Below are 18666 nucleotides of genomic sequence, written 5' to 3'. Positions count from 1 at the left end.
AAGCAGAAGGGGTGAGTGCTAGGCTTATAGTAAATATTATGTCTTCACGGCACCGCGGGTTGTGTAGGTACTGTGATTTGTACGTGGCATACTACAATTATAGTTTTTCTTATTTGTTAATAGCCTAACGCCACGCCCTTCTACTACGGGACCTAATAAAATTGTAAGAACAACCCTGAGATCGTCTGAGGCTAGCTTCCTTGGTGTGGAAGGGCACCTGATTACCACCTCCAACGAAAACCCTCCTGGCGCTCAACTTGCATGTAGCATGATTAAAGATTTGCAATGAACTTTTGTGTGTTTGATCTCAGCTCATTCATCAATCACGGACTCAAGACATAACAATACAATATGGCGATTTTCATCTACCTACTCATTTTATGTCGCGTTCTTCATTGCTGAGCGTCGTGAACTCTTCCATTAATCATACGTTGGGCTCCTAGTTCTATCATTTCGCACTCGACTCCACTAAGAATGAAATTATTCGGTTGCGAGTTAAAGATGTTTCCGCGTTTATCGATATTTAAACAGAATCGCCAATTGAATCGAATAAGAATCGAATAATTTGCTCCGCTGTGACGTAATGGTCACGGTAGCGTGTGGCCTAAGTAAATATTGACCCGTGTAAAATCCCGCATACGGATTACCCATGGCGAATAAAGAGGGACGACATGTTTGTGTTGTTAAAACAAGAGCGTAAATCTTGCAGAGTCTTAATTCATTTACACTAGAGCACCATTGTGCGACATTACGGCATACCACAGGGCTGCATGGTACAATAATTTAAAATGTAGTAAGATTCGTTGGCAGTCTATCGTTTTATTTTAATTCTACAGCACGACGATTTTGTATTGGTATACTCATACTACAGTGAGGGAACTCTCGGTTTGATCCTGAATCGATGATATTCTGTCAAATACTAGGCTATAGGGGACGTGAAATTCATTGATCGATAGTAAATTTTCTTGGTGATATCAAAAAAAGATGTTGGGGTCCCAAGGTGCTGGAATGGCAACCTCGCTCCGGAAGACGCAGCGTTGGAAGACCCTCCACTAGATGGACGGACGACATCAGACGAGTCGCTGGGAGCCGCTGTATTCAGAAGGCGCAAGACCATGGCGTGTGGAAGTCTCTACAAGAGACCTATGTCTAGCAGTGGACGTCTATCGGTTGATGAAGATGGTGATGATTACACCATTACGGTGATAATTAATATGCATAAACTTAAAACTACGAGGATTGCAAACGCGCTCTAGTCTGAAAAGACGCTCATAACAAACTCAGCAATATAAAATGCCACATATGTGACATGCTGCATAAAAGCTAGCACACAGTCAGACTACTTTCGTATTTTTAAATAGTACCTATATGGATTAGTTTAGTATACGTAACGAATATCAGTGATGATTATTCGAAATCAATACAACTATATCGAATAATTTGCAAACGCTCAAACAATTTTTCTCTCTTCCATTTGAAACGTTTTGATAGTCAAATCGCTCGCTCGCACACTTGATAGCTGGATTTAGATTTTAAAAGCTTTTCCCTATGGCTTTATTTTTCAATACGCAAAAATTATACATAACGCTCACGCCGAATAAGTTTCGTTTTTGTAATACCAATTTTTGTATAATACAAGCTGATGGCAGTGACTTTGTTCGAGTACATTTTGAATTTTAAAAATCCTGTGGGAACTCTATCATTTTCCGGTAGGGTTCTCACGAGAATCTTAAAACTCTAAATCCACGTAGATGACCTCGTGAGCATTGTCTACATACTTCAATTAAAATATATAACAAGTAGGTAAGTTAATCATGAAAGCTTACGAGAATAAAACTTAGGTACTGTACCCGTAGTACTGGATCTTAAATGCCTTGCTTTAAAGCTCAAGTTTGTCTACACTTCTAGAGCCAGCGCTCCAAGCGGAAACATTGCGAAATTAAAATCAGTGGCATCGAATATTTGACTTCAATTCAAGGCTGTTTAGGTCCATTTTACTGTAACGCGAAAGTATTTCGACTCTCGAATTTGGTTTCGTTTGGTGAGACGTAAAATCTTGTACTACGGGTACAGGTGTATCCGCGGCCTACAAAGAGTATTCTCTCCTGCGAAGTTGTAAAATACCCATGAGCAATTTTATATTAGGCTAGGTAGGCCAGTCGATATAATATTATGTTCATTGTCTTTACTCATTTTTAGTTACTTTTCCCTAGTCACACAAAAGACTGAAATTTCAAAAATTTTAGTCGGGCACTAAAAATTGGCACACTCCTATTGGAATACCGTATACCTACCGTACATTATAGGTACGTACCTACATCGATGACCGTACATGACACGAACATGAGACTCGCCTCGTTTACTGCCCATCGAATAAAAATGACATTAAACTTTATCACTTCTGAACTACTCAAGCGTAGTACAGGGAGCAAATTGCTACGTGTTTAATAAAACTTAAATATAAATAATTCAGAAGACGCCATACCCGTAATATCGTCATAGAACAACATTTTTATAATAAAACTAGCTGCCCTGGCAAACTTCGTTCCGCCTAACAGTCGATTCAAATTTTTTAAATTTTTCTCCGTAAGAACCATCCTCGTACTTCAAGGAATATTATAAAAAAAGAATTAGCGAAATAGTTTCAGCTGTTCTTGAGATTTGCGATGTATAAAATCACTGAGATCGCAATGAATCAATAAGAAGTTTCGTAATACATGCAACATTTATGACATAAGTTTCAGTTTTATTGAGAAATACATCCAGTATTGGTTTAGTTTCAAAAAGTTTGTCAATTTAAACTGAATTTTGCATAACTTTTGTATTGAAGTTACAGAATTTTTTGATGTATTTTGTTCAACTGGCAATCTGTAACTCGTTTTATTGCTCATCTGGCATCGTGGATGCGATTTTATAACCCATAAAACCATCTCGGAACAGATACTTTCGTCATGCATCTGTACTTTTGGACAATAATGAAAAATTTAACATTGTAAAGAATTTTTATGTTCTTAAGTGAACACAATTGGTAATACAATTGATTGATTTTTTGAAACTGAAAAGAGATAGGGGTGAAACCTCTATCTCTAATTTTAAACCTCAAATTTAAAAGCACAGTTGTGTCTTCTTGATTGACCCATTGACCGATTTTTTTAAATAAAACTCCATGAACATCTTACCGCCCGTACTCAGAGTCGATTAATCGTTACTCAAGTTTAGTTAAAACGAAACAGAGCTATATCTCTCACATTCGTCTGTCTCGTTTTAGCTCAATCTTAAGTAACGAGTGCGGCTGTTACTTTCTCTTTCTTATTGCACTGTTTTTAGGACATCTTCAAAAGCTAGTAGAGAAATTTTAAAATTTGTGTATTCCTTCCTGAAAAATATGTTTCAATAGTTTAACACTACAGAGGTCAGCGATCGGTACAAATGACCTTTTACCGACGTGTTTTCCGAACCAATTGTCAATGTTGTCAACGAGTACGTCCGATTTGTTTGTTTTTAAACATTTACATTCCACGTTATAAATGCACGCTTGGAAAACAAATTGAATGTAAATATTTCAAACAACCCAGAAATAACTTGACGTGCACATACGCGCACCACTTTTTTAACAGATTTTTATTTTTATTTTGTAGTAGGTAGGTACCTAATGTATATTAAATTTTCCTTTTTTTGCAATGTCTACTTCAATTTGTGAAATACTGGTCCTAACAAAACAAGAGTTCAATTAATCAAATACAATATGTATGACAGTGTGAAAAAACTAATAACGCTATTGGCAGAGATAGACTAAATTATTCTACTTATAGAACTTTATAGTCTAATATTTTTTTTATTTTAGCTCGTTTTTGGCAATGGTTTAGGTATAAATATATGTATAGTGTATAAATAGTGTACTTGTATAAATTGTGTAGTCAATAATTTCATAAAAAATTAAAATAATAGAGATAGTTGAAAAAAGGGGTTATACCAAAAAAGGGGAAATAGTTAAGACTTCGGTTCTCTAACTTTTAACCTTTCGGAGTTATGTGCGTTTTAAGTAATTGAATATCACTTGCTTTAACGGTGAATGAAAATATTGTAAGGAAACCTGTATGCGTAAGTTTCATATTGTTTTCAAAACTGTAAAGTCTGCCAATCCGCATTTGGTCAGGATTGGGACTGTGACCTAAACCTTTCTCATTTTAAAATTAATTTGCCCGCGATGGGTTGATATTTGACGATGACAAAAAAAATAATGGAGGTAAGTATCTATAAGCTTACACACTTCATGCTTTCTAATTCAGAATTTTTTTTGAGAATCCAAACATACGAAATGTGTACTAACGAAAATTTACCGCCTTATATCTCGATATTTAATCAAAATTGTCAGTAAATGCGAGGTGCGCTAAATCCCGCAGTCGGCTAAAAGTTCACATTACCGTCAGGTTGTGCTTCGCTCGTAAAATCGGATGATATTAGAGCGACCTAACCCGTTCGAAGTGGCTGCAGGCCGACACACGCAATGCGACGTTCCGGTCTCGATGGCCGGGACACACGAGTGTGGCCGGGACTGGGACATCCGGTCCGTTTGATTATTTTGAACACGACCTTTGCTGAAATGTTGACGCTGAGGTGTGCTGGGTACAGGGGAAGTATTGAAAGCAAACACGTTCACTTAGCTCGACGTTTATTCTTCGTCTTCTCACAATTCAAAAACATAATTATATTAATTAAGGGTTATACTACACTAAATCTTAGGTCTTAGGCTATACCACACCACAACGCCTATAAAATACTAGCTTATGCCCGCGACTTCATCCGCGTGAACTACATGAATTTCAAACCCTGTTTTACCCCTTTAGGGATTTAATTTTCAAAAACCCTTTCGTAGCTGCTGTCTATCTGCATGCCAAATTTCAACCCAATCCGACCAGTCGTTTGAGCTGTGCGTTGATAGATCAGTCAGTCAGTCAGTTTCTTTTTCTTTTTATCTATTTAGACTACTAGATGATGCTATGCTCGTAGCTGATGTCTATCTGCATGCCAAATTTCATCCCGATCCATCCAGTAGCTTGAGCTGTGCGTTGATAAATCAGTCAGTCAGTCACTTTTTCCTTTTATATATTTAGACTACTAAATGATGCTATGCTCGTGATTTAGGTTTGTAAAAATCCCTTGCGATGTCTTTGATTTTCTGAGATAAAAAGTAGCCTATGTCCGTTTCCGGGAAGCAAGCCATTTCCGTCTCAAATTTCGTCAGAATCGGTTGAATGGATGTACAAACGTAATAGACAGACAGATAGACACACTGTCGCATTTATATTAGTATGTATGACAGACAGAAACGGACGGACATACCAAGTGCAAATCCAACCATATGTTAAAATAGAAACCTCTCTTATAATCTGTAAAAGCCGGTATGCACGGCACACACAGGCGTGAGTGTATAATATTATGATGTTCAGTAATTTCACGCCAATTTTCAGCTATTTTGTGATGGTGCATTTGCTTGCATCAGAAAATAGCTAAATACAGGGTGTAACCAGAACGCTAGCAAAAACTTAGCGTAAACACTATCCAATACCTACCAATAACCATATTTTGCCTCATTTTGTAGTTTTAGGGATTTAGTATTTTTCAAACCCGCAATGTATAGCGTGCAAAACTCGGGTCAATGCCTCGCCTATGACGTGGCATTGACTCCAAGTGGCCTACATACGGAACGTTTGTTGACCTCTAGCGTCAGTCAGATGTTTTATTCACAATATATCGTGAAATTTTACAAAATATAGGTTTTTTTATTCTCATAGTATCATCAGTACTATCACCTGTCTTCGTTTTTGCCAGCGCGAAAACATCGTGAGGAAACCTGCATGCCTGAGATTTTAACCGTCATCATCATGATCAACACATCACCGGCTCACTATAGAGCACAGGTCTCCTCTCAGAGTGAGAAGGGATTTGGCCATAGTCTACCACGCTGGCCAAGTGCGGATTGACAGACTTCACACACCTTTGAGAACGTTAAGGAGAACTCTCAGACATGCAGGTTTCCTCACGATGTTTTCCTTCACCGTTAAATCAAGTGATATTTTAATTACTTGAAAACGCACATAACTCCGAAAAGTTAGAGGTGCGTGCCCGGGATCGAACCCCCGACCTCCAATTGGAAGGTGGACGTCCTAACCACTAGGCTACCACAGCTTAACACCAGAGGTTTTAACCGTAATGTACTCAAAAGTGTATGAAGTCAGCCAATCCGCACGTTGGCCAAAACCCTTCACACTCTGAGAGGAGACCCATGCTCTGTAGTGAGCCGGCGATGGGTTGCTCATATTGATAATTCTTAGTTTCAACAAGTAATGTCATGTTTTATTAAATCCTGAAATTAGTATTATTTATGTCCTTTTTAGATTTATTTATTTATTTATTTATTTATTTTATTTATTTTCCACACAAACAGAAAAAACACAATATTGGTTTCTTCGTGCTCGTAAGCGCTTGGCGGCTTGTCTGAGCACTGCACATTCCTCTGTAGTCTTATACTTACATACATACTATACATACTATTAATGTAGGTAGGTAGTTTTAAAATAAAATAATTATGAATGTATAAAGTGCAACTCAAAATTAGTTTACTCATGAACTACACACGAACTTTCATTATTAAGCAAAGTTTATAGCGTGTCTTGATATTTAATTAGTGTTGAGAAGATTTTAGACTATAGCAATTATAGTTCGTCAAAGTTACGCGGAACATAATTATTGCGAGTACATTATGGTAGTACCTATCTAACTTTAAATTAAATAAACTGGTGAATAACATAACGCTATGCGATAAAAAGCTGTGATTGCCTATTGGTTAGGACGTTCACCGCCTAATCGGAGGTCGGGGGCTCGATCCTAGGCACGCACCTCTAAGTTTTTGGAGTTATGTGCGTTTTAACTTTTAAGTAATTAAATATCCCTTGCTTTAACGGTCAAGGAAAACATCGTGAGAAAACCTGCTTGTCTGAAAAATCTAAATACCGTGAATTTGTGTTTACATCACAAGAAAAGAATTAAAATGTGTTTTTGAACAAATATTGCTATTTTCAACTTTCAAGTAAGATTACTAGGTATACCAAGTGGGGTACCATATGAAATGGCTTCACCTTTGCATTCTAAAACAGATTTTTATTTATTTTTATGCATCACAGTTTTTGAATTATCGTGCAAAATGTCGAGAAAATATGACTGTAGTACGGAACCCTCAGTGTTCGAGCCTGACTCGTACTTCGCCGGTTTTGTACAGGAAAATAGACCATTCTCTACACATCACCCGCACGGGGGTTGTAGTAACAAAATACCTAAACCATCAAACAAGTCACCCGTGTCCTAATACGGGCTAGCAGAAGCGTGGTGTCGCATTGCGCTCCATGGTCTGCATTTTGTATAAACGGGTTACTCTAATACCATCGGATTTTACGATCTAAGCACAATCCGACGGTAATGTGGACGTTTAGCCGATTATGCAATTTGATTTGGCGTAGAACTCAAGTTAAAAATTATATCTAAAGATATAAGTTTGATATTATTTTATCAAACTAGCTTATGCCCACGACTTTGTCCGCGTGGACTACACAAATTTCTAACTCCTATTTTATCCCCTTAGGTGTTGAATTTTTAGAAATCCTTTTTTAGCGGATGTTCTCGTCATAATAGCCATCTGCATGCCAAATTTCAGCCCGATCCGTCCTGTATAGATAGATATATTGATTTTCTTTAGAAAATCGAATTTAATGTGATAATCATCCTAAAAATTGCCTAATTAGTCTTGGTATGTACCCGTTTTATACAATATGTGATAATCATCATTATCTGTAGGTACATTGCCGGTACATTACTGAGCACGAGCCTCTTTTTAGAATGAGAAGGGTTTAGGCAATATTCCACCACTCTGACCAAGTGCGGATTGAACGACTTCACACATCTTCGAGAATATTATGGAGAACTCCAAAGCATGCAGGTTTCCTCACGATATAACAAACGATATTATTTAATTGCTTAAAATGCACATCATTCTGAAAATTAGAGGTGCGAGCTCGGATCGAACCCCGGACCCTTCGGTTTAAAGACTGACATCTTAACCACTGGTGACTAGGCTGTTATCACTTTTCACTGCTCTTGAATACAAATCTCAGGATTTATAAAATCTTTATAATAAAGAACATTTGGCTCGGGACGCTTAGTATTATACTAATTAGACTGTTAATGAAGTAACTCTATTAAAGTAACTTTCATGAAGCATAAGCATTAAACCCAATGCTTATGCTAAGCTATGGCTAGCTAGTATATTGTAGCTTGCCTCGTTACGCTTATTTTCATGGGTGGGATGACTTAGTCGATAATATAATATCATTACCTACCCATATTATAAATCCGAAAGTGTGTTTGTTTGTTGGTTTATTGGTTTGTTGGTTTGACCTTCAATCACGTCGCAATGGTGCAACGGATTGACTTGATTTTTTTGCATGGGTATAGACAAAGACCTCGAGAGTGACAAAGGCATACTTTTTATCCCGGAAAATTAAAGAGTTCCCACGGGATTTTTAAAACCTAATTCCACGCGGACGAAATCGCGGGCATCTGCTAGTACAAATAATAAATGATAGTACGGAGCAGTCTGTATATAGAGCTTATAGCGTCGCTTGCAGTGGTTTCAGTGCTTTATCACCCTAACACTGGACCCTCACTGTAATAATCTCGCTAATGCACAAAGTTTGAATTCTACTAACGACACAGTTTTGTCCAACTCAATTCATTATACAGAATCGAGTAAATTTGCACATCAACCAACTATTCAACTTGGAAATGGCCAGCGATATTAATGTTCCACTAGATGCGGCGCTTCATAACAACATGCACCAACGAATATCAGTGTCCACACTCCTGTCAATCGTAGACTAATCAGCTTTAGACTCAGTCCGTTTTTATGAACATAGATAAGTTAGAACAGACTATAGGTATTAATAAACTACCTATATGTACTCAAATATTATAATAACGTGAATACTAAGCAATGGGGCCGATTCTCTAGTACACAATCTCTAAACTAAACTAAATTAACAGGTCTAAATCTAGTGCTTTCCTTTTCCGCAAGCATCATTATGAAAGGGATAGCAATAGATTTAGACGTGATATTTTAGTTTAGTTTAGAAATTGTGTACAAAGGAATTAGCCACAATATTTATTAAACCAAGAAAAAATTTGCACAGAAACAATAACTCCATAAATTTAGTACACGGACAAGGTTAACACAATAATTAATGTTGAAACCCAATGGAGTGGTTTGGTCAATAATAATTTAGAGATATCGTGCAAGTTTAATTTCTACAAAATGCGCTTAGTGCGGATTCAATTAAGAGAAGTGTGGTCATCGATATTCGTTGGAACATGTTGTTATAGGTAGACCAGAATCTCATGAAATGAAATTCCAAAGTTAACAACACTGTACTCTGTGAGTATACTATGTATATAGTTCTCTGTGGTGAACATTGTGGTGAATTTATTAATATTTACCACAAAGTATTATACACATAGGATATTCACAGAGTACAGTGTTGCTAACTTTGGAATTACATTTTAAAAAAAAAAATTATTCAACTAAACTTTTACAAGTACTTTCGAATTCATTTCCGCCGTTGCGAAGCGTTACATGAAGCGCCGCATCTAGTGAAACATTTATATCAATGAAAATGGCCCGTTAATTAACTCTGAAACTAGCCAAGTTGAAGGGAACAATGAAAAGGGGTGTATACAGAACTGCCAATCAGCAGTTTGAGGTTTTGAGTGAAATTTTACGAGTATACAAGAAGAATTTTTGATTTCAAGGCACGCGAAAAGGTTATCGTGATTTCCTCTTTTGCTCATGATTAATTGATTTTCTTTACTTTTTAGGGTTCCATACCTCAAAAGGAAAAAAAGCAACCTTTATAGGATCACTTTGTTGTCAGTAGCTGTCTGTCCGTCTGTCCGTCGTGTCTGTCAAGAAAACCTATAGGGTACTTACCGTTGACCTAGAATCATGAAATGTGGCTGGTAGGCTTATAGCACAAGGAAAGGAATAAATCCGAAAACCGTGAATTTCTGGTAACATCACAAAAAAATTAAAATGTGTTCAAGAACAAAATATAATTATTTTTAGATTTTTCGATTTTCAAAGTAAGATAACTAACTATACCAAGGTATCATATTATGAAATGGCTTTAGGTACATGTGCATTCTAAAACAGATTTTTATTCATTTTTTATGCATAATAATTTTTGATTAGTCGTGCAAAATGTCGAAAAAATACGATTGTAGGTGTAGTACGGAACGCTCGGTGCGCGACCCTGTCTCACATTTGCCCAGTTTTTAAGTATGTATTTATTTTATAAACGATATTTTCTTAATATCCGTGCAGATTCATTATCATTCCAGACCCAAGTTTAAAAGGTAATTACCCAAACCTGTAAAAAAAAAACAGTTTTGCGTAGGGAATTTTCATTATTTTTTAAGGTGTTTCAATTAAAAGCTTTAATTAGATCCTGTTAAAAATCTTCAATTAAGCCTACTTTATTCCTTTATAGGCCCTGTTTATTATTCTCCACTGGTCCTGGGGCTTACGACTTTGTCACGACTAGGCTTGCATATTTTGTTGCCTAATAAAATTAATTTTATGCCACACTTTGAAGACCTCCCTGGCGCAGTCTGTGGTCTTATTAATGGGAGGTTCCGGGTTCGATTTCTGGCAGGGGTTTGGAATTTTGTAATTTCTTTTCTAGTCTGGCCCGGTGGGAGGCTTCGGCCATGGCTAGTTACCACCCTAACATTACTTTAGTTTTACATCTATCGGCATTCCTAGCACTATTAACATTAGCATATTGATGAGGCAACCTTGAAGAACAAATGGCTGAAAGACATTTCTGTCATACATCCATACTAATATTATAAATGCGAAAGTGTGTCTGTCTGTCTGTTTGCTAGCCTTTCACGGCCCATCCGCTCAACCGATTTTGACAAAATTTGGTATAGCGATAGCTTGCATCCCAGGAAAGGACATAGGCTACTTTTATCCCGGAAAATCAAAGAGTTCCCACGGGATTTTTAAAAACCTGAACCCACGCGGACGAAGTATTTTATTATATTTACATTTTTTAGAAAGGGCCTTATAGTATTTTACAGTAATGTGTGTACCTACATATGTGTTAACTCATCTGTACCCGTAGTACAAGATTTTACGTCTCACCAAACCAAACCAAATTCGAGAGTCGAAATACTTCCGCGTTACAGTAAACTGGATCTACAGCCAGCGCTCCAAGCGGAAACATTGCGAAATTAAAATCAGTGGCATTGAATATTTGACTTCAATTCAAGGCTGTTTAAGTCCATTTTACTGTAACGCGGAAGTATTTCGACTCTCGAATTTGGTTTGGTTTGGTGAGACGTAAAATCTTGTACTACGGGTACGGTTCCCTTACCATTGCATAACTAATCGAGTAACTAGCAAGTACTAAACTTAGTACTAAACGGATGAGTAGACATATCCATTTCACCAACCTCAGTTTACCTCAAATTGAGTATATACTGGATACGAAGCCTTACAATAATTGCAGGTGTTCAGATCGCTTCTCTCAGCTCTTTACCATGTTTTGTTACCTACTAAATCTACTCTATATGAACACAAAACGCTGCCTCATTGTCTACTCTCGTGGTTAGGATGGTTTAGTTACCTAGGTAACTAAACCATCCTAGTACCTAGGTACTAAATCCACTTTATCAACACATAATGCTGCCTCATTAGTCTAGTAGTTAACATGGTTGACTGCAAACGAAATCCTAGGTTCAATTCTCGGGTAGGGCCAAAAATTTTGGTGATAGGTTTTTCTGTCAAGAAATTTTTAGAAGATACTAGCCCGAAGTTAGGAAGTTGACGGTGTATCACCCTTGTGCTTCGTAGAGCATGTTAAGCCGTCGGTCCTGCGCCTTATCTCCCTCCGTTCGTGTCGGATTTCCATCCAATCAGAATATGAGAGGAAGGGTAGAAACTGCACCTGTGTTTGTGCACATACTTGTGCATCATAATATCTCGTGTGCCATTTGCTCATTAATCTCTGTGATTGATGGATACCGTGGCCGGCTATGGTTTGGTCGGCAGGACACTATACTTTTTTATTTTATTTAGATACAAGTTAGCCCTTGACTGCAATCTCACCTGGTGGTAAGTGACGATGCAGTCTAAGATGGAAGCGGGCTAACCTGGAAGGGGTTTGGCAGTTTTTAATTAACCCATGCCCCTTTGGTTTCTACACGACATCGTACCGCCAATCACTTGGCGGCACGGCTTTGCCGGTAAGGTGGTAACTAGCCACGACCGAAGCCTTCCACCAGACCAGGCCAGAAATTTAGAAATTATAATATTCCAAATCCCTGCCAGGAATCGAACCCGGGACCTCCCACTAATAAGACCACATCGCTTACCAGGGACCAGGGAGGTCGTCAGAAATATCTAAATATATAAAAGGAGAAGGTGACTGACTCACTGACTGACTGACTGACTGATCTTTCAACGCACAGCTCAAACTACTTGACGGATCGGGCTGAAATTTGGCATGCAGATAGCTATTGTGACGTAGGCATCCGCTAAGAAAGCATTTTTGAAAATTTAACCTCTAAGGGCGTGAAATAGGGGTTTGAAATTTGTGTCTACGCGGGCGAAGTCGCGAGCATAAGCTAGTATAAACTAAAATGCATAATTCTTGTTACAGGTAGGAGGTATGCGGGCTAAAAAGATACCCGCTGCCTTGCTACTGTTGCTGTTCGCAATAGACTCCTTACACGCCAACAGGAGGAAGCAGAAAGAGAAGATCATACAAACAACCACAAACATTTGCGACATAAGCGATCGAGACTCCAAAGTGCACTGCTACTGCGAAAACAGCCCAGAAATAAACGAGGCAATTAAAACAGAATGCTGGGTATTCAACGGCGGTATAGACAAGACAGATTCTTTATGGCCCAGTTTCACTTCACAGACAAATATAGAGACGTTGGCCTTTAATGTTAGAGCGGACGGTGGACTAAGCTTCGTGCCAACGAAGGTTTTAAGATACTTACGCAAATTGAAGCACTTTAGCATTAAATACAGCTCGATACTCAAGATCGAGAGCCACACGTTCGTCAACTTAACCTCCATACAAGAGATGACTTTGACGAAAAACCAAATAGTCGTCCTAAGTAAAAACGCTTTTTATAATCTACCCAATCTAACGATATTAACGCTAGATGAGAATAAATTGAGGAAACTCGAAACGGACACCTTTTATGAGCTACCGGCCTTACAAAAACTATTTTTAACTAGTAATAACATAAGTGTCATAGAAGACGGTGCTTTTCGGCATCTAGTTAATTTATTAGAATTAGAACTGGATAGGAATAATATAAGTGATTTGAAGAAAGAGTGTTTCGATGGACTCGCTAACTTGAAACGTCTAGACATAAGGAGAAATAAGGTAGCCGTGCTAAATTCTTTTACATTCATCGAACTGTGGAACCTTCAAGAGTTGTTGTTAGACTATAATGAAATTTATATATTAGCTCAGAGGACTTTTGATGGGTTATCACAGTTGAAAAAATTGAGCTTAAGTCACAACAAGTTGGTAACTTTAACGGATGGGCTGTTTGAAGGTGTTAGAGGATTGTCAGCCTTAGATTTAAGGCATAACAAGTTAAAAAGATTCACAATGGAAAACCTACGGCCGATTTACGATAACTTGAAGATGCAGAAAAGCTTCATTTATTTGGAAGGTATGTTACATTATTTATCTGTACTAATATTATACAGGGTGCAACCAGAACGCTAGCAACAAAGCAAATTAAAAAAATCCTATATTTTCTATATTTTTGTTCACGATATATTAGAAATGAAACATCTGATTGACGCTAGAGGTCAATGAATGTTGCACAAGTAGGTCACTCGGAGTCAATGCTGCAATTGTAGGTGGGTTTTGCACGCTACACATTTGAAAAATACTAAATCACTAAAACTACAAAGTGACACAAATGGTTACTTACTGGTATTGGATTGTGTTTAGGTGGTATAACAATAACGCTATGTTCTTGCTAGCGTTCTGGTTACATCCTGTATTGAGGTAAAATTTGTAAGTTGTAAGTTTTTATGTACGGAGTAATCTCCGGAACTAGTGATTTGAGTGATTAAGTAATTATTTTAAAAATTGGTACTCAAAAATATTTGCACACTATTAATTTAGTAGAATGTTATGGCCTCTGATTATAGTGTAATTTCCATCTTTCTTGTACAAACATTCTTGCAAATAAATGATTATTTATTTATTTATTTATTTATTTGACTCTGAATAATAGATAGCTTTTCCTCAAAAGCTATTAATACGCCTGGAATAAATTATAACACGCAGATTGCTGGCAAACGCTAGTTCTAAATAATAAAAAAGGAAAAGCTGACCGATAGACTGACTGACTGATATATGCGCGGACTATGGCCTAAACCCTTCATTCTGAGTGGAGATCTATGCTCAGTAGTGGGTCGGCGATGGGTTGGTCATAATGATGATGATGATGAATCTAATATCTAAATTAATTTGTAAGAATAATGTTGAACCTTTCATTTTAAAAATAAAGGTACCTACCTAAATTAAAACAAAATTTCACGAAATTAAACGAAATGTTTTATTTAATTAGCTGTGTAAATTCTCTCTCATTTTACGAGAGAAAAAAGAGAAATTAATTTCTCGCAATAAACGTAATATCGCTTACGACTATTTATTTAAAAGACTTTTCCATTTCTAAATTATCCATTGAAAAGGTCTTAATTTAAATATAAAAGTCAATTAGACTCGGTATCCGACGCTAGACTTCATTAGTTCAATTAAAGATTAATTAAGGCACGATTGTTGCAGGAAACGAATTCGACTGCGATTGCCATCTGGCATGGATGCATAAACTCCGGCATGAAGCGAAGAGTATCAAAGTAAGAACGTCTTTGGAAAACTTCATTTGCAAATTTAACGCTGATCCAGCTTTAAGTTCTCATCTCACGTATTATGAAAGAATGAGTACGAATAATTTAGAAGAGGTGGAAAAGATTAGGAACGATTTGGATGGGCCTGATGAGTTAAGTGAGGATGCTGATGATGTTTATCTAGATGAACCGAAGAAAGTAAGGGCTGATAATGAAAGGACGTTGTTGCAAATACCTGTAGAGTTGCTCCCTTGTCCAGCTGAAGTGAAGAGCGTTACGGATCGTACATACACGTATCCATCTCAAAATGAGGCCAAAGATTATAGAAATCTTATATATTCATCATCTCCGTTGCGATTAGATAAAAATCATTTAGTTTTTGTACTTTTGTTATATTTAATGGTGATCTGGTTTTAAGTTCAATGTTGTGAAATTATTATGAATTTTACTTGTTTCATAAGACACATTTTGAAAATTCCCTATCAGCCGAAATTAATATTTTATCTATCTTACGACCGCAGTCAGAGTCGCTTAATCGTTACTTAAGGCATGAATTAGTATGGATAAGGAATGCCTTAAGTAACGATTAAGCGACTCTGAGTGCGGCCGTCTATCTGTTAATAAGTTGTTGCCAAAATATACCATACAATTCTTGACGAATAACAAAGTTTCTAAGTAACGTATCGAAATTATTAAGGATATTATATTGATAAATTATTAATTTATTTCGGTTTTAAGTATGCTTTATTAAAATATTTTTCTCGTCCCTTTACAATGTTAATATTTTTGTCGTAGATAAATAAATACAATGTTATATTTCTGCGAAATCAAGTTAATGCATGTTATAAAAATGTTTTACTAAACACATTTATATATTTCGATTAAATAATATTGTGTAATATTGCCAATTATTATTATAAAATATTTTATTTGCAATAGAATAATATAAAGTATCGATTTCAAAACAAATAGATGTATCGATGAATTTACTAGGAACAAATGATTTCATTTCTATAATAATCGTAACTTACCGTATCTAATTAAAATAACAAAGAAATTATGAGGTTTGTAAGTAATGTAAATATAAATAAGGGTTTTGTAAAGAAATGTGATATAAGTGTAAGTAAATGTATGAAATATAAATTAATTTAAATGTTGATTTTGATATTTCTAAAAGAAAAACTTAACTGTTTAAATCTTAGGCTGGCCGCATATTGGCTACTATTTTTAGAGCGACAATATTTTGACCAATTGCTGAAGCAAATATTATAGGAAGCACACTTATTATTTAAAAAATAATTACTTAATTGATTTTTAAAAATAAGTTTAGTACTTTTACTTATTAAAAAAAATAAGTGCACGATGATTTGTCGTTCGTTGAATGGCTGGCTGGCAGCTGATTAATCTGTTCTTCAATCATCCCACCATCCGAGCAATTGCTCACATTCATGCTTTAGTTACGATAATATGAAAATATGCTGCTAAAGTGACAAGATCAATCACACACGTTTCTATAGGTCTGCATGCTAAAGGTACCATGAGCAATCAAAGCAAAAACATTGACAACTTTTTAACAGTGAACTACGAAGCTTAAAATGAAATCACTCACTCAATAACAGCCAATGAACGGCCAGCCTTATAAATTCTTGTTGCTAATATAATATTATTAAAATATAACATAAAACTATGTAAATATTTTGTTTTGATATGGAATATTAAATTAAAGTATTTTGTAAATATAGTTATAAAATAAGTCAATGGGATTTTATTATAGATAACTTTTATTTCATTCAAAATGATTGTTTACATACATATTAAAATTATATAGGACAAGTGACTGTTTTATTTATCTTATCTCCAAAGTAGCACGATATTACACAGATTACATTTAAATAATAACTAATACAAATTGACGTAACTTTGTGTGTGAATCTGTGGCCCTACCGCGGTTGTTTGACAGCTACAATGTCACGATCGCAATCATCTCTGATTGGTTAACGCTCGCTGACTATTGGCTACAATGCATTATTGCAACAAGAATCGCACAAATTCAGCCAATCAGAACAATTGAGATTGTAATAATGATTGATGCACGTTTTAGACAATCGCTCTGCTGTTAAGAGCCCGCTTCATCGAAGCGACAACTCGTTGGCGGGTAGAACCTAAAATAGTCCTGTTTCCATAGATGACGGAAAAAATGATACTGTGCTTGCCATCCTTTCCCTCTAACCACAGTTCACCCCGAGAGAGGCAGGCCGGTTGAATAAATTTTGCTTGAAATAATATAATAGCTTTTCACGACTCAACCGTTCAACCGATTTTGGCGAAATATGGTACAGAGATAGCTTACATCCCGGGGAAGGATATAGGCTACTTTTTATCCCGAAAAATTGAAGAGTTCCCACAGGATTTTTAAAAAACTTAATCCACGCGGCAGTCCACGAAGTCACGGGCATAATCTAGTTTATAATATTGGTACTGATATATACTAGAACGTAACTATCTCTACGATAGATACTAACAAAAAAGCAACCACTGAAGTAGAAATGGCTAAATAATGCCGTATTTTTGCGTATTGTATCTATAATCTTCCTTATAGAAACGTATTCAAGCATGTTCGAACAAGCAGGATGTGACGTCACGATAATATTCACCAATCCCTTGTGTATTTTCTATATTAAGGTAATATTGGTGAAATTCATACACTACAAGCAAAGTGAATATAAAGTAAAGCCGGAAATGAAGATGGTAAGTGAAGGAAGGTGTATGATAAGGCTTTGACTTTTTTTATTTTTACTAAGAACGGAGTTCGCCGACTTTTAAAACGGCCGATTATAAGATAGTCGGCTGTTTTAATGATTTTTTAAAGTCGGCGAACTCCACCCTAAGTATAATAAGATAATTTAAAACAATTTTAGAGCCTCAATAGCTCAACGGGTAAAGGAGTGAACTGAAAACCGATAGGTTCAAACCCCGCCCGTTGCACTATAATAGAATAGCATAGAATGTTTTTTTATTCATGTAAACTTTTTACAAGTGTTTATGAATAGTCAGGTAGTTTTAATTTACCACTGGTTCGGAACGCCGTTCCCAGCGAGAAGAACCAGCAAGAAACTCGGCGGTTGCTCTTTTTAATTTTTCAATTTACAATGTTATTATACCGTACTATACAAGCCATTGCAGCCCCGTGCATTGCTGGAGCGAGCACTACACTATTATAATTGTCGTACCTACTCCTAGCACAAGTTTGACGCTTAATTGGAGAGGAAAGGGGAATATTAGTCATTTAACATGGCTAATATTCTTATTAAAAAAAAATATCACTTGCTATAACGGCGAAGGAAAATATCGTGAGGAAACTGCATGTCTGAGAGTTCTCCATGTTCTCAAAGGTATACAGTGAAGTCTGCCAATCCGCATTGGGCCACAGCGTGGCAGACTTAGGCCAAACCCTCATTACCTGATTCATCATCATCATGATCGACCCTTCACTAGCTCACTACAGAGCACGGGTCTCCTCTCAGTATGAGAAGAGTTTGGCCATAGTTCACCACGCTGGTCAAGTGTGGATTGGCAGACTTCACGTACCTTTGACAACATTTTGGAGAACTCTCAGGTATGCAGGTTTCCTCACGTTTTCCTTCACCGTTACACGAGTGATA

At 36.6% G+C, this 18666-nt stretch overlaps 1 protein-coding gene across 1 annotated transcript in view; it reads left to right on the top strand.

Annotated features, from left to right (window-relative positions):
• The window catches only part of LOC117989428 (connectin-like), a 130670-nt gene extending 115123 nt beyond the window's left edge, over window positions 1–15547 (top strand). Inside the window, exons 2-3 of the mRNA XM_034976784.2 lie at window positions 12774–13812; window positions 14943–15547. Coding sequence (XP_034832675.1) covers window positions 12783–13812; window positions 14943–15421 — 1509 coding nt within the window. The 5' untranslated portion in view covers window positions 12774–12782 and the 3' untranslated portion in view covers window positions 15422–15547. The remainder of the gene's footprint in view (window positions 1–12773; window positions 13813–14942) is intronic.
• Window positions 15548–18666: the final 3119 nt, after the last annotated feature.

This window comes from Maniola hyperantus, chromosome 16 (assembly GCF_902806685.2).
Source record: "Maniola hyperantus chromosome 16, iAphHyp1.2, whole genome shotgun sequence".
NCBI lineage: Eukaryota > Metazoa > Arthropoda > Insecta > Lepidoptera > Nymphalidae > Maniola > Maniola hyperantus.
The sequence above is the reverse complement of the archived record's forward strand: the minus strand, read 5'-3'. Positions and strand labels throughout refer to the sequence as shown.